This window comes from Hippopotamus amphibius, chromosome 16 (genome assembly GCF_030028045.1).
Source record: "Hippopotamus amphibius kiboko isolate mHipAmp2 chromosome 16, mHipAmp2.hap2, whole genome shotgun sequence".
In the NCBI taxonomy this organism is placed as follows: domain Eukaryota; kingdom Metazoa; phylum Chordata; class Mammalia; order Artiodactyla; family Hippopotamidae; genus Hippopotamus; species Hippopotamus amphibius.
Window position 1 is genome coordinate 47,168,450 of NC_080201.1, and position 17,073 is coordinate 47,185,522.

At 44.1% G+C, this 17,073-nt stretch overlaps 1 protein-coding gene across 1 annotated transcript; it reads left to right on the forward strand.

Annotated features, from left to right (window-relative positions):
- The first annotated feature begins 686 nt into the window (after positions 1 to 686).
- Positions 687 to 8,865, forward strand: LOC130838873 (cytochrome c oxidase subunit 6B1). Its single transcript, XM_057712604.1, has 4 exons — positions 687 to 818; positions 2,826 to 2,942; positions 4,811 to 4,911; positions 8,674 to 8,865. The coding sequence occupies exons 2-4, from the start codon at positions 2,837 to 2,839 to the stop codon at positions 8,725 to 8,727; spliced, it is 261 nt and encodes an 86-aa protein (XP_057568587.1). The 5' UTR covers positions 687 to 818; positions 2,826 to 2,836; the 3' UTR covers positions 8,728 to 8,865.
- Positions 8,866 to 17,073: the final 8,208 nt, after the last annotated feature.

Below are 17,073 nucleotides of genomic sequence, written 5' to 3' on the forward strand. Positions count from 1 at the left end.
CCTTTATGATGCTCCTACTATGTATTGAGGGAGACAAAAAAGAGATAAGTAATAAAAGGAAGGATATAGTATGTCAGAGGATAAGTGATTTGGAAAAATAAAGTAGGGAAGAAACTGACAAGATAACAGTTTTAAATATTTGGGCTGAGAAGGACTCAGTGATAAGGTGACATTTAACAAAGACCTGCAGCACATAATGGAGGGAGCCAGCTGCAGGAAGAGCACTCCAGGCCAAGGGGACAGTAAGTGCAAAGGCCCTTGGGGGAAGCCAGCCTGCATGTTTAAGGAACTGCTAAGAAGGCCATTGTGGCTGGAGCTGCAGCAGTTAGGAGAAGGAGATAAGGGTACAAAGGGGGCCAAACCGTGTAGGTCATTTGTAAGGACTTTGTCAGCGTAAGCATTCAATAAATAATTTTTGCACGAATAAGAGCATTTCCGCTAGGATATTTTTCCCAGGTCCACTCTCCAGCCAGCCCCAGGACACAGAACTCCTTTCCTCTGGTAAAGACAGGGAGGTGACCAGGTGGCGGCCGTAGCTCGGAACAGCCATAGATCCGAGGGGCTCCAAGTGCCACGGAAGCCCACGATTGGGCCGGGAGTGAGGATGCACAGGTATTCAGCCCAGTAGGAAGGTTGGAGTTCGCGCGCATGGGCGTGGCCTGAAAGGCTTCAGGGACGGCGCTCTAGCCGTGCGGAAGACTCCCCTGTGCTCTGCCTGAAACCCGCTTCCGGCCCGCCTTAATTCCGTTTCCGGTTCGACGCTGGCGTCTTTGCTGAGGGTCACATTGAGCTTCCAGCGGCTCCGGGGGCGTCTTTAGGTGAGTGTGGAGGGCTCGGGCGCCTGGAACCCCAGCCTGGGGAAATGAGGAGCTCGACCCTTGCTTCCCGGAGAACGAGATGAGGTTTCCGGCCGGCGGCGGCCGACCTCCCGGGGGGGCCCTGGGGTTCTGTTCAGTTAGTAATCGTAGCTGACGATTATGTAGTCCTTCCCCGATGCCAGGAACATCCCAAGCGATTCATATTGATTCATTTAATCCTCCCTCCAACCCTATGAGACAGGGCCTGTGCTTATCCCTTTTTGACTGGAAGGCAACTGAGGATTAGATATTATTCAGTTTAGCCACCGACTACGATTTGGACTAAGTAGTTTGGACTGCAGTGCTCTTAATCACCAGGCCGCAGGGGTCCCTCCCCGCATCACCCCCGATCCCCGAGGCTTGCCTAGGCCGCAGCCTGGCCCCTCCTCTCCCATGGACGTTGGAGGGGCTGCAGCGTCATCCCCAGCCCCCCCTTTCTCCCGAAAGCGGATGGAGATCGCTTCCAAAACAACTCTTCCGACCGCGTCTGTGTCTCAGCGACTGGTGTTCACATCCCCCCGCTCCCGGAAAAACTACTCCAGTGTCCCAGATCCTTACCACTACCTGGGTCGCATGAATTTATTACTGGTCTGCTTACTTCTGTGTAACCCCACGACTCCTCGAGTAATCTGGAATAGAGGCAGTTTCTTTCAGATTCCCTGATGAAAACAGTGTGTCACCTCATAAGAGAAATTATAGCACAGGTTTTTAATCCTGGGTCCACAGAAAGGATAGAATTCAAGGGATGCTAGTACCTGAATGGGGGGAAATTTACGTCTGTATTTTTGCTAGTTTCTAATTGATATGTAGCATTTCCTTCAGCTAGGAATGAAGGCAATAGCCGTAGCCGGCATCGTCTGTGACTTTGTCAGCAATCAAAATCACAGGTCATCTTATAGCCAATTATGGTTGCAGATTTCACAGCATATCATTTTCAGGCATGATTATTTTGAAATGGTGGTGGTTAATAAATCCTCAGCTACATGTAAGTGGTTTTCTTTGTGATCCGATGCAATTTTTAAATGCATTTAAACATATTCTGAGAAATGGTTCATTAGACCTCTGAGGAGTTCATGGCACCAATAGAGATTAAGAACCTCTGCAGTGACAGAAAGCAGACTGGTGGTTGCCAGGGACTAGAGGGAGGGGGAAGTAGAGAGTGAAGGCTTGTGTACAGGGTCTCCTGTAGAATGAAAATGTTTTGCAAGTAGATAGATGTGGTGGTTGTGCAACACTGTGAATGTACTAAATGTCTCTGAATTATTAACTTTAAAAGAGTTAATTTTCATGCCATATTTTGGGGCTGCTCTTGCTTTCTGAGATGGCCCACATTCTGTTTGTGAAGTGTGTTTCTCCCAGGGCTGCTGTCACTTTCCCAGATGACTCCATGCCCTGGGGCTGCTCTCACCTTTTGAGATAGACCACATTCTGTCTATGGAATGTATATCTCTCTAAATAAACTCACTTTCACTTTAAAATGAGATAAAAATAAAATGGTTAATTAAAAAAGAGAAAGAAAAAAGCACCTCTGCAGTGTCGATTGTTGGTGATGGAGTGCGGCTGCACCGCGTGTGTGGGATATGACCTTGGGAAGTCGCTTAAACACCCTGGCTCTTGTCTGTGAAGCAGTGATAGTAATAGTTCCTGCCTTTTACAGTGGCTGTAGGAATAAAGCTTCCTTGCCTATAGTAAGTACTCGGTGAATGTCAACCAGTGTTATTTTGGGACAAATAAGACTTGATTTTATCAAGGAGTTGACTCCCCCACACACCCTAATGTGACTTCCACACTTAATGTGTTCTTGCTCTGCCCTTCATCTCTGTATGTATGTTGAAACGGAGGGGGTGTTGGCTTGTTCACGCTCAGTCCATTCTTCTGTGTCAGACCTCCATTGGGCCTGGGTGGGCTGACAGCCCCATGCCCAGGCCCCCTAGAACTCCTGCCAGCATCCATTCCCTTTGCCTCCAGGAGTCAGCACTATGGCAGAAGACATTAAGACCAAAATCAAGAACTACCAGACTGCTCCTTTTGACAGCCGCTTCCCCAACCAGAACCAGACCAGGAACTGCTGGCAGAACTACCTGGGTAAGCAGGACATGGTGGGGGGGGCAATGTTGACCTTCCCCTGGTCCCACACCCCAAGTCGATTACCTCTTGCCTCCTCCCAGAAGACCTGTGCATCCCAGGCCTCTTCTCTTTCATTCTGAACATCCTACCTCGCAGGGCTCATGCCCCTCATTACCACCTTCATTCAAGATCTGGCCCAGGGTCACAAACTTTGCTTCCCACAACGATTTTTTTCCCCTCCAAGAGATGTCTGTGTGTGTGTGTGTGTATGTATGGAATGTAACATACATACAGGAAGTACCTAAAACATAATATACAGCTAAATGAATAATTCTAAAGTGAATCCCCCATGTAACTGTAATCTGGATAGAAAACTTGGTACTGCCAGCACTCTGAGCTCCCCTGCCTACTGCACGCCGTGCCTTGAAAACAACACTCTGCTCTCCCCGGTAGAGATGTAACCCCACAGACTTAGGGCAGTCACATTTTGGTTTTATTACCACTTTCAGGTTTGCCTCTGTGAACTTTTTTTTTTTAATTATTTCTTTATGGTTGCGTTGGCTCTTAGTTGCGGCACAGAGGATCTTTTGTTGTGGTGCGTGGGCTCTTTGTTGCAGCCCCCAGGCTTCTCTCTAGTTGTGGTACGGGGCTTCTCTCTAGTTGTGGTACGGGGCTTCTCCCTAGCTATGGCACGCAGACTTAGTTGCCCCGTGGAATGTGGGATCTTAGTTCCCTGGCCAGGGATCGAACCCGCGTCCCCTGCATTGGAAGGCGGATTCTCAACTACTGGACCACCAGGGAAGTCCCTCTTTGTCAACTTTATCATACTGTATGTGTGGACTCCTAGGTGGCACAGTAGGTAGGAATCCGCCTGCCAATGCAGGGGACACAGGTTCGATCCCTGCCCCAGAAAGATACCACATGCCGTGGAGCAACTGGGCCCGTGCACTGCAACTGTAGAGCCTGTGCTCTGGAGCCTGTGAGCCGCAACTGTTGAGCCCATGTGCCGCAACTATTGAAGCCTACACGCCTATGTGCTGCAGCTACTGAGGCCCATGCGCCTAGAGCCTGTGCTCTGCAACAAGAGAGGCCACCGCAATGAGAGGCCCATGCACCGCAACGGGGAGTAGCCCTCACTCGCTGCAACTAGAGAAAGCCTGTGTGCAGTAATGGAGACCCAACACAGCCAATTAAATAAATAAATACATACATTTATTTTAAAAAATTAAAAAATAATAAAGTAAAAAAAAAATATGTGTTGTCTTATGTTTGGATTTCTTCATTCAACAGTTTTGAAGATTCATTCATGCTGTAGCATGCATTTTGCTCCTTTTTATTGCTGAACAGTTTTCCACATTTTATTCATGGACACTTGTGATTTCCAGTTTGGGGCGCTTATGAATAATGCTGCCGTTATAAGTATAATTTGACGTCCGTGAGCATGCTTTTCTCTCTAGGGAGTGTGCCCAGGAGTGTAATACTTGCAGTAATTTTTCAATTAATTTCCTACTATTAAACACCAGATTATCATCTCCTGTCTTCCTCTCCAGGATGCCAGCATTTTAGCATCAAGACCATCTTCCCCTTCCCTTGCCCTGATTTTGGACTTCCATAATCCCCATACATGCCTCTCAGGTTGCCTTATCATTCCTGATCCCAGAATTTTCAAGTTGAACAGTTCTTTAGGGGTTGCAAAATCAGGCTAGTGAGGTGTGTCTAGCCCTTTTTAGTACTACACTTGTAAGGGTATGCTTTCTTTGTGAAACATGGGGGTTGGTGGGGTATTTGCGTAACTGGTTGTGAAGGAAAAAGTATTTCTGTGAGTTTTGATCAAAAATGTATTCCAGCCCTTTGTCTGGACTAACCCTGATCCCCTTTCTTCGCAGACTTCCACCGCTGTGAGAAGGCAATGACTGCTAAAGGGGGTGACGTCTCTGTGTGCGAATGGTACCGGCGTGTGTACAAGTCCCTCTGCCCCATATCCTGGGTATGTGCCTCCTCCTGGGATGCTGGGGTGGGGGTGGGGTCTTAGCAGAGAGGTGTGTGGTGACTTGGTGGGAGCTCATCTGTGAGAGGCAGAGGGAGGACAAGGCGTCACACTGGCCATGGTTGTGGCCTTTTCTTCATACCAGAATCGCCTCCCTTTCCTCCTTTAACCAGTATTCTGAACCAGCCAGGCTCTCAGCCAAGGCAACCAGATCCATCTCGCCCAGGCACTCTACAGATAAATGCCCTGTCCCTGTGGAGCTCACCATCTTTTGGAATCCTGTCGTTTTTTTCATATGAACATTTCCAGATATACAGTAAAGTAGAGAGAATAATTCAGTGACCCCCAAAATATACCCAACACCCAAACTGAATAGTTACAAGATTTTTCCACATTTCCTCTATCTGTCCCTTTTCTTTTCTTTCCTTTGCTGACATATTCTGAAGCAAATCCCAGACATGTCATTTCATCTCTACCTACTTCAGGATGCATCTCGAAAAAATAGGGATGCAATAAGGCAGTCCTTTTAGGCCTGATCTGACCAGACCTGTTGTTACTATTTTTAATATTCTCTGCCATGCCCTTTTTTTTTTTTGGCTGTGCCATGCAGCATATAAGATCTTAGTTCTCTGACCAGGGATCAAACCCGTGCCCCCTGAAGTGGAAGCACAGAGTCTTAACCACTGGACTGCCAGGGAGGTCTCCATATGCCCTTTTTTTCTTTTCTTTTTTGTTTTTAATAAAATATTACTCTATTTCATCAAGTCAAAGATCCCATTGACTACAAGAAACACTGAGAGATGTTTAAATCTTTTTTTTCTTTTCTTTTTTTTTTCCCTGAAAATGGATGCAGCAAGCATGCTGCTTTCAGAGATGTTAAAATGAAAATATCATGTGTCTTAAAGTCAGAATAGGATATTAAAAAACTAATAGTGCTCATTTTAAAAAACAAAACAAATGTGTGAGTAGTACAGTAAAATAAAAAGAAGTCCACTTGTGCTCCCCAGCCCCCCTCCGCTGAGGTAACTACTGTTAACCGATTCCTTTTTCTCTCTATACGTTTATCATACATAAGTCTGTGGAACTGTCTGTGTTTGGATGGGTCATACTCTGTACTCTGTTCTGTGACTTGCTTTGACTTCTCAGTGTGTCTTGGAACCTTTTTTTATGATGATGCATATAGATCCGCCTCATTTGTTTTAATAACTTACAAATGCTTTTATTTAACTGGTCCCCATTTGATGGAGATTATGTTCTAATTTTTCAGTATCCTAAACATTCTTGAAGTACGTCTTCGGGGCTTGTTTCTCGAGAGCAGCTTGCCTTAATGCACTCTTCCTCAGCTTGCCTGGTCTGCCTCCCACCTCTCTGGCCACACCCTCTCAAGTGTCTTTGGGTACCCTCTTTCCTCCCAGGATTTCTCCTTGTCCCCACGTGATCTTGGGTAACATGACATTGTGATCCCATAACATCCGCCCTACAGCCTCAGGGCCTGCTTTGGGTGTGTGCTGGACCAGGTGTTAAAAAGCGTACTTCCAGTCTCCGGGACCTGGGTCTGCTCTTACCTAGGGAGCATCAGATTGTGTGGTTCCTCCCGTTGGGTGCCTGCTGTGTCTGCCTCCTTAGGGCTGGATACGAACATACTCTCTATACCCAGCAGCCCTGGCTTCTTTATTTGCAGAAATTTGGTGAAGTAATACTAAGTGTTTTGTTGCTGTTGTTTGTTTTTATTTTTTTTTTATAAGCAGTATAACCACTTCACAGAAAGTTAAGAAATAGAGGAAGGGGGAAAAATTGTTCCTTATCCTCCTGACCTGGCTGATAATATTGTAACCTCTTCCAGGTGTTTCCTGTGTATTTTTAAAAATTAGCCTCTAATCCCAGTATGTATATTTGGTGAGTAGTGGGGTTGGGAGTCCAGTGCTTTTCCTATATGAGCATTTAAAACATTTTTTCCAATCTTTTATTTTCCAATTTTAAAAAATCTTCAGTTCCTCCATGAAAAATACGGTGGCTTTTTGTAAATCTTCAAAATGAGAGATTTTTTGTAATGTAGAAACTGAAAAACTCCTAAGTCACCCCCTTCTGAATCCAAAGGTAACTTTCCTTAGTAATTTGGTATAAATCTTCCACTTCTTTTTCTGTGTGCTAGTGTGTGTGTAGGTGTAGGTATATGTTTAATACTTTTTTAGTATTGCTGTGAATCATACTCTAGACACTCTTTACCCTTGGCTTTTTTATTTGCATTGTTTACCTGACGTGAAGTCAGTACAGCCTGCTCAATTATTGGGTAACCATTGTCTTTAAGAGTTAAAAAATACTCCCTTCCCCTTAGCTGGACTCCGTCTTTTTTCACTATTTTAAATAACACTGCAGTGTACATTTCCATTGGAGGAAGTGTTTTGCCTTCTATTTGAATGATTTCTTAAGTTTCCTTTCCATGAAGTGGGATTATTGGGCAAAGACTAATTTGCCAAAGGATCAGACCAGCCTGATCCTTTAATTTAAAAGGGGTGGGGAGTGGTAGATTGTTCTAAGTGTTGGTGGTTCTGTAGGTTGGTCCAGTCACTTTTAAGGTTAATCCTGAGACAGGATCTCTCAAAATGAAAAAAATCATACTCTAGATATGGCAGTTTCACGTCTACACATCCTGTAAAAATGTTTATGTACAAGGAGATCCACCGCAGAGTTGTTTGTAATGGGGAACATTCAGAAACGAGTTAAATAAGTGATGGTGTATCATCTTGATCTACGTGACAGAATACAGAAAGAGTTCTAAGACTGGTGGAAATAGCAAGTTGCAGGACAGTCTGTATAGCATGGCCCAGTTTAAGTACAAAGTATTTGTGATGGGCGGTGTATGTGTGTGTAAATAAAATAAGCAGTTACTATGGGCCAGCTACTTTGTAAGTGCTTTATATCATATAAGGGCAAGCATGCTGAAAAAAGAGATAGGTGCTATTATCGGTATCCTTATTTTATAGAACTGGAAACTGAGGCCCTGAGATGTTGGGTAATTAGCCTGAGGAAATTACAGCTAGGAAGTGATGGAGCAGGGATTGAGATTGTCTTCCTTATCCATGCGTTTATCCTCTGCCTCTAATATATAGCATATACATGTGACTGTGTGTCTGTGTAGAAAAATGAATGTGCTTCTGACGGCCTGAAGGAAGGTACACGAGTTGCAGAGTGTTACTTCTCAATAGTGTTAACAGCTTGATAGGGGCCTTTCCATCATTTTGTATATGCGTGCATCCATCTGTGAGCTGTAGTAGAATCACACTCAGTATCCAGTTTGGACCTTTATGCACTTGACTGTGTATCTTGGAGAGCCATTCCTGCTGGAGCATAGATAGCCTCATTTTTTTATTTCCACAGTTGCCTAGTATTCCTTCTTTCTTTTGTTCTGACAAACATTATTCAGTGTTGACTCTGGGGTTCCTGAAGCAGGGCCCAGCCACACTCTGGAAGCTCTGTACACACATCTCCCCATGGACAGCTCTGCAGCGAGTCTGCCTGATATTCCTCCTCCCCTCGTCCCCTCAGTGGGTCAGCTCATGTCAGCTCACTCAGGACAGTGATTCTTGTCCCTCTGGGTCACTACTGGTTCCCTGGCTCCTGGAACAGTTGCCAGTACTGGCACATAGCGGGTACTGGAGTTACTTGTTGACTGAACAGGTGGGCACAGTGAGGAAGACAAAGAAGTCCATCCATCTGGTTTCCCTGTGGAGGAAGGGAGTAACACTGGCTGTCTTTCCACAGGTGGCAGCCTGGGACGACCGCCGGGCAGAAGGCACGTTTCCTGGGAAGATCTGAACTGGCTTAACCCCACCTCCTCTGTCCTCCATCCTTCTCCCCAGGGTGGTGAAGGGGGACCTGGGTACATGGTGATCCCCACCCTGGGATCGTGAATCATGGCTTAAGTGATAATAAATACTCGTTGGAAAAGTGTAAGACTGTGTATGTGTCAAAGAGCTGGATGATGGGGCCAGAAGCTGAGGGACTGAATTTTTTTTTTCTTTTAGTAAACTTTGACCACCTCTTCTTTACCAGACAATAGTGAGCAATTATACAAAATAATCTCAAGTTCCTGTATGTGCTAAACTTTATCTGTACGTTCTTTATTATCTGTACAATTTTGAAAAACTTATCTTTTGAACCATATGAAAATAGGATAATAAAAACTCCTGTGCACCCATCACCTAGCTTAAACAATTATCAGCAAATGACTGGGGACTTCCCTGGCGGCGCAGTGGTTAAGAATCCGCCTGCCAATGCAGGGGACACGGGATCGAGCCCTGATCCAGGAAGATCCCACATGCCACAGAGCTAAGCCAGTGAGCCACAACTACTGAGCCCTAGAGCCTGCAAGCCACAGCTACTGAGCCCACATGCCACAATCATTGAAGCCTGTGTGCCTAGAGCCTGTGCTCCACAGCAAGAGAAGCCACCACAATGAGAAACCCTCACACCACAACAAAGAGTAGCCCCCACTCGCCGCAACTAGAGAAAGCCCAAGTGCAGCAACAAAGACCCAGTGCAGCCAAAAATAAATAAAATAAATAAAATTTAAAAAAACCAAAAAAAAACAAGTGACCAGTTTCATGTCTAACTGCTCCCCTCTACCTCTAGGTAGTTTTTTTGTTTTTTTTTTTAATTTAATTTAATTTTCTTTATTTCTGCCACACCATGTGGTTTGTGGGATCTTAGTTCCTCAGCCGAGGAGTGAACCTGCACCCTCTGCTTTGAAAGGTGAAGTCTGAGCCACTGGACCGCCAGGGAAGTTCCCCCACTCCCTAGGTAATTTTAAAGCAAATACTGGAGATCATATTTTATCCAGAAATATGTAAGTATGTGTATTTCTTCAAGATACAGGTTTATTTTTAACAATCATACCATAATTACATCTAAAAATTAAAACAGTTCTTTTTTTAACTTTTATTTATTTGTTGGCTGCGTTGGGTCTTCATTGATACATTCAGGCTTTCTTTAGTTGTGGTGAGCAGGGGCTACTCTTTATTGCAGTGCACGGGCTTATCATTGTGGTGGCTTCTCTTGTGGAGCACAGGCTCTAGGCTCACAGGCTTCAGTAGTTGTGGCTTGCGGGTTCAGTAGTTGTGGCGCACAGGCTTAGTTGCTCTGAGGCATGTGGGATCTTTCCAGATCAGGGATTGAACCCACGTCCCCTGCATTGGCAGGCAGATTCTTAACCACTGCACCACCAGGGAAGTCTCAACAATAAGTTCTTTTTTTTTTTTTAATTAATTAATTAATTTATTTTATTGGCTGTGTTGGGTCTTTCTTGCTGTGCATGGGCTCTCTTTTAGTTGCGGTGAGTGGGGACCACTCTTCGTTGTGGTGCGCGGGCTCCTCATCACCTTGGTTTCTCCTGCTGCGGAGCACAGTCTCTAGGCATGTGGGCTTCAGTAGTTGCAGCACATGGGCTCAATAGTTGTGGCTCACGGGCTCTAAAGCTCAGGCTCAATAGTTGTGGCACATGGGCTTAGTTGCTCCACGGCATGTGGGATCTTCCTGGAGCAGGGATCGAACCCGTGTCCCCTGCATTGGCAGGCGGATTCCTAACCACTGTGCCACCTCGGAAGCCCAACAATAAGTTCTTAATAGCAGCTAATAAAAAGTCTTCTGTGCAATATCTAATTTCTCCCTATTTTCTAGGCCTCCTCTTACCATGTTGATCATGGTGATGATTGGAAGTCATTTAAGTAGGCTACGTTAAGAAACGTTCTTTCTTGATGTCCCCAAAGGAATTGCCACACAAACACAGTACAAAATATCATCCGCTGCAAACCTGTCAACAGGGAACTCCTGACACTGACCAGCTGGAGCACCGTGTTGTGGCCAAATTGCTGTTTCCTCAAGACTGCTCACATGGTTGTGTGACAGACTTATCTGAAGTATGTTCAGAAGAGCAGAGAGAAGATTCTTGTATTGAGAAAGAATGGCCCTAGGGAGGGCTCTCCTGAAATGGCTGCCCTTGAGGAGGGGGCGCTGTAAACAGGAGCCTAGTGCATGCATAGGGACTTTGAGGGACTGTAGAAGCTTCTGGCATGTGTCAGGAATAGCAAAGAACTTAAACGTAGTGAAAATTTCAAATAAAACAGGAAGTTCAGTGAAAAATCAAGATGTAGGACTTCCTTTGACTCCAGTCACCCAGTTCTGCCCAGAGACTGCTACCATTAGCAGTTACGGAGATAGCCCATACATCTAGAAGCATTTCTAAATATCTGTTGTGTCCGTATTTCATTTGTTAAGGAATTGATAACAGTTCTTCCATTTCTTCTATGATCTCCCACGGTTCATTTGCTTTTGTAGTTCCTACGCCACTGGCCTCTTCATTGTGACGGGAGCCCTGTGAGCTAATGGGAAGGTCAACACACCAGGCTGGCTGCAACCTCAAGGCCTGTGCACCTGCTGCTTGCTCTGTCTGTAACGCTTAGCCACAGGGCTCACTCCCTCCTGCGTTCAGCTCTTCCCCAAATACAACGTAGTGAGCCCTTCCCTGGCCACTCAACCTACCAATTCAACTCCACACACAGGGAATTCCCTGGTGGTCCAGTGGTTAGGACTCCGTGCTTTCACTGCCAAAGGCACAGCCAAAAACCTAAACTCTACACATATTTTATCCCTTGATAATTATCTTCCCACCACTAGAATGTAATTTCCACGAGGGCAGGGATTTTTTAAAAATATATACAGTCCCTCTTTCAACATTTTTATTATGAAAATTTCCAAGCATACAGAAAGTGGACAAATAGTACAATAATTGCCCTTATACCCACCACCTAGTTTTAACAGTTTTAACATTATGTCGTATCTACTTTGTAAATGTGTACATTTAATTTTTTACTGAATTCATTTAAAAGCGCTTTCCAAATATCACTTCTAAGTACTTAAGCATGTATCTAAAAAATGACATTTCTTTATACCATCATCACTCCTAAGAAAAACTGACACGAATTCCCTGTCTCATATTCATATTTCCCAAGTTGTACCCCCAAAGGCTTTACTATTTAGTTAATTTTTATACCAGGATCCAATCAAGGTTCACCTTCTGCATTTGATTTTTCAGGTCTCTAGTTTTTAAATTCTAGAATAGCCCCATCCCCACTTCACCCACTCTTGTAAGAATGGAATTTCTTTTTAAATTTTTATTGGGGTATAGTGATTTACAGTGTTGTGTTAGTTTCAGGTGTACACAAAGTGATATACACATATATCTACTCTTAGATTCTTTTCCCACATAGGCCTTTACAGAGGGTTGAGTAGAGTTCCCTGTGCTATACAGTAGATCCTTATTCGTTATCTATTTTGTATATATTAGTGTGTATATGTTAGGAGAATGGAATTTTTTAAGAGGTCAAGCCAGCTGTCTTGTAGAATGTTCCCCACTCTGGATTTGCCTGGTTGTTTCCTCTTCCACTCTTCTACCATCTGTAGTTCTTATAAACTGGAAGTTAGCTCTCAAGGCTTGATTAGATGCAGACTAAGTATTTGTTGCAAGGATGCTTCCTGTCTGTATCTTCCTTATTGCTTCCCATCAGGAGGTACCTGATGCCAGATTGCCCCGTTAGTGGGGGCCACTAGCTGTCTCCTCTGGAAAGATCTGGCAGATGACCTGTGGGGTGATCTGTGGGGGACAGTTCCACCACAACAATCTTGCACATCTCCACGTGAGCCACGTAGGCAATACTTAACTGTGGTCTGACCCAAACCACAGCAGAAGCCCTGGTGATTCCTCCTGAAACAAAAGGAGATAAGCAGGCTTGCAAGGAGCTGCCATGGGGCGTTTTCTCACCTGCCTGCCTCACATACAGAGACTGCTACAAGGCCATTTTTCACCCAGCTCCCTTGTTTCAGTTGAGTACAGGACTTTCCATCTCACTCCTTAGGGTATAGCTGCAGGCTGTGAAACTCCTCTGAAGCTACCCCACTGGGCACCTTACCTGTCTTATGGCAGGCCTTCCAACAACTGAATAAGCCATGTATGATTATGCCCCCTACTTTACAAGTGAGGAAACTGACACTTCTATTCCCCTGCCAGTCCATGTGGCTGAGGTTTTGGTGCAGGGAACAGAAAGCTTTCAAGGCATACTAAGTAGGAAGGGATTTGATATGAGGAATTTGGTACAATAAAACTGTGTGATGATATGAATTTGGATATAGTGTCACACCCTCAGTGTGTTCAACTCAGCATAACTCCACATAGAAGGAGCATACCTCAACATAATAAAGGCCAAATGTGACAAGCCCATAGTGAACATCATACTGAATGGTGAAAGGTTGAAAGCTTTTCCTCTAAGATCAGAAACAAGACAAGGGTGCTCACTCTCACGGCTCCTGTTAACATAGTACTGGAAGTCCCAGCCAAAGCAATTAGTCAAGAAAAAGAAAAGCCATTCAAATCAGAAAGAAGTAAAATAGTCTGTCTTAGAGGCTTCAGTAGTTGTGCACAGGCTCAGTTGCTCTGTGGCACGTGGGATCCTCCCAGACCAGGGATCAAACCCTTGTCCCCTGCAATGGCAGGCAGATTCTTAACCACTGCACCACCAGGGAAGTCCTGACAGAAATATCTTGATCAGCACTGTATTCCCAGCATTGCCCCTCACAGGGCTGGGCGTGAGAAAATTCAGTATCTGCATCAGACTCTTAATGCCTAGTTCAGGCCTGATGGTACTTGGTGCTCAATAAATCTGAGAAAGAAATAAAAAGGCCTTTTGACAACGCCACCGTAGTGCTTTCCTCCTTGCTTCACCACCTCACACCACATGCTAGTCTTCCCTGACTTTTCTCTCTCCCCCTCCCTTCCTCTCTCCTCCTCAAGCCACATTTTACACTGGCCCCACCCAGCTCTGAAGCTTCCTTTTCTTGGGTGTGATGTCCACCTCTCACACCCCTACCTGTGAATTTCAGGCCCTCCCTTGCTCAGCTGACCCAAAGAAGCATCTGAGATTCCAGCCTTTCTTTATTACCTTGGCACCCAAACTTGAGGTTTCAGAGTGTTGCTAAGTCTGCATACCTCTGGAGCTGCCATTGATGGCATTTTTCTATATCCTCTTTGATAAAATGAATTCATTGGGAAAGGAAACATTAACCTATGATGTATTCTTGCAAAGAAATGGATGAAGTAGAGCCACATATGGGATGGATAAATCTCAAAAGGTGGAAAAAATCAATTGCGTGTACCATAAGATACAATTTATGTGAAGTTTACTAAAATATCTAAAACTATTCTATATGTTGTTGATGAATATATATGCATATATATTAAAAATATGAAAGTGCGCATAGGAGAAGAAAACCAAAATGCTAACAAATATTTGAAAAGATGCTCAAAATTATCAGCAATAAAAGAAGCGAGAATTGAAATAACAGCGGGTATCACTTTACACTGAATTACTCTTGTCAAAAACTAGAAAGCTGAGTCATATATCAAGTGTGGGTGCTGAGGAAAGGACACAAGAACCCTCAGAAATTGTTGGCTGGAGTGTGAAAGGAGACAACCATTGTGGAAAGCAAACTGCCACATACATATCCAGGACCCAGCAATTCTGCTCCCTAAGAAATAAACACAAATCTCTACCGGGCCAAGCATGAGGGTATTCATTGCAGCATTAAATTTACCAGCAGGAGTGGTGGGAGTGAGGGAGTAACTGGAAGTAGCCTGACTGCCCTCTCTGGGGAGGAGACAGTAAACTGTGGAGGATACAGACCAGAGGTGTCTCAAGCAACCATCTAAAGCCATGGACTCAATGTGCCCAGAGTAACATGGATGGAGCTTAGTAAAACTAGTGCTCAGCAAGAAAAGTAAGAATAGGATGAGCTATTTAACACAATCGTGGATATGTCAGTTAGAAAAGACATGTGCAGGAGACAATGGTACCCATTTTACAAGAACCCAGTCAACAAAAAAGATATATATGAACATATTAGAATGTTTGCCAGTCAGGAAGGGGGTGCCAAAAGAGACTGGGATACAGAGATATGAGGAAATATATTAAATTTAAATCAAGAGACATATGTGGGAGGGGAAGAACTATAAACTGAGGGTGTGGGATTAACGCAATCCAGGACACCTGTGATCTGAAAAGGAGGACAAGGGAAGGGATGTGGAGGAGGATGAGTCCCAAATTTAGTAGCGAAGTTGTCTCTGGGGCGGGATCAGGTGACTTCAAATGCCATCTGCAATGTATGCACCTTAAAAAAATAATCTGCAGTAAATACAGAAAATACTTAAATTTGACAAAGCTGGGAGGTAAGGATGTAGGTGTAGGTTACATTATCTCTACGTTTTCTTGTATACTTGAAATATTTTATAATAAAAAAGTTTGAGAAAACTTTCCTTTCACCACTGCCCATGGAAAACAAAACATCTTAACAATAAATACAATGAAAATATGTTACTATTAAAATCTAGTGTGGACTTCCCTGGTGGTGCAATGTTTAAGACTCTGCCCGCTGATGCAGGGACTTCAGTTCGATCCCTGGTCCAGGAAGATCCCACATGCCCAGGGGCAACTAAGCCCGTGTGCCACAACTACTGAGCCTGTGCTCTAGAGCCCGTGAGCCACAACTATTGAGCCCATGTGCCACAACTACTGAAGCCTGTGCGTAGACCCCGTGCTCTGCAACAAGAGAAGCCACCGCAATGAGAAGCCCATGCACCGCAAGGAAGAGTAGCCCCTGCTCACCGCAACTAGAGAAAGCCTGCACCCAGCAACAAGACCCAACACAGCCATAAATAAATAAATAAATTAAGTAAGTAAGTAAATGTGACTTTAAAAAAAAACACCACTTTTAACACATCGAATATGTTTCTTTTGAAAGTATCTACCCTCTTCAGAAGGCATTGGAATAAAAAAATACAGAAAAGCACATTTATCATGAAGGTACCTCTCGATAAATTTTCAGTCTGAACACCCTTGTGTAACCAGCATCCAAATCAAGAAAGAGAAGCCTCTTCTTGTTTCCCCCAGTCTGATGCTCCCAAAGGTAACCACTCCCTGACTTTTATCATTCTAGATTGGTCCTGCCTGTTCTAGAACATCCTATCTAGAATCATACAGTGGTAGTCTTTGTTTGGCTGCGTTGGGTCTTTGTTGCTGTGCGAGGGCTTTCTCTAGCTGCAGCCAGCGGGAGTTACTCTTGGTTGAGGTGCCCGCTTCTCATTGCGGTGACTTCTTTTGTTGCGGAACACGGGCTCTAGGCGCGTGGGCTTCAGTAGCTGCAGCACACGGGACCTAGAGCACTCAGGCTTCAGTAGTTGTGGCGAACGGGCTTAATTGCTCGGAGGCATGTGGGGTCTTCCTAGACCAGGGATTGAACCCGTGTCCCCTGCATTGACAGGCGGATTCTTAACCACTGTGCCACCTGGGAAGTTCAGTGGTAGTCTTTTGAGCATGGCTTTTTTCACTTAGTATAATGTTTTTGAGATTCATCCCTGTGGCTGCATGTATCCATAGTTCGTTCCCTTTTGTTGCTGATAGTATCCACTGTATGCATGGACTTATCCATCCTCCTGTTAAGGGGCACTTGGGTGGTTTCCAGGGTGGGGCTGCTATGAATACACTCACAGCATTTGGTAGATGGAAGTGGGGGAATTCCCAGGGACAAATGGCCAGATCATAGTGTAGGCGTTATGTCATCTTTAGGAGATCTTGGCATTGTAATTTTTATCATCAATCTTCTGAGCATCTGAGTAATTAGCACTTCACATTTTATTGTTTTGAAGACTAGCTGATATAACAGTAAGAAAGAATAGTGAAAATTCAAGTTTGACATCAAAATACACTGGGTTCTGGTTTCAGAACAAAATGAATCCCTTTTATGACAGGGGAAATATTAATGTCCCCATTGTTGATAACTTTTTGATTTTACTAGATATTTTATATAACTTCCAACTACTTATAGTTATCAATATTTTGAAAATAAAAATATTTGATATTATTAGCATGATCCTATTATTTTGCAAATTATTTTAGCTAAAACTTATAATGTATTTGACAGATTATATACATTATTATTTCAATGTTCTCATTAGTCCTTAATATTGATGTAAATCAACAGAGAAAATCTATTTTAAATGTATAGTGGATTGAATAAAAATCAAATTATCCATTTTAATCAGAAAACATCTCATGTGTC

Bases quoted from the DNA above. Each gene is read 5' to 3' on its own strand.
- LOC130838873 (XM_057712604.1), top strand. From the start codon at position 2,837: ATGGCAGAAGACATTAAGACCAAAATCAAGAACTACCAGACTGCTCCT. The intron at 2,943-4,810 runs GTAAGCAGGACA...CTTTCTTCGCAG, and splicing joins CTGCTGGCAGAACTACCTGG to ACTTCCACCGCTGTGAGAAG. The intron at 4,912-8,673 runs GTATGTGCCTCC...GTCTTTCCACAG, and splicing joins CCCTCTGCCCCATATCCTGG to GTGGCAGCCTGGGACGACCG.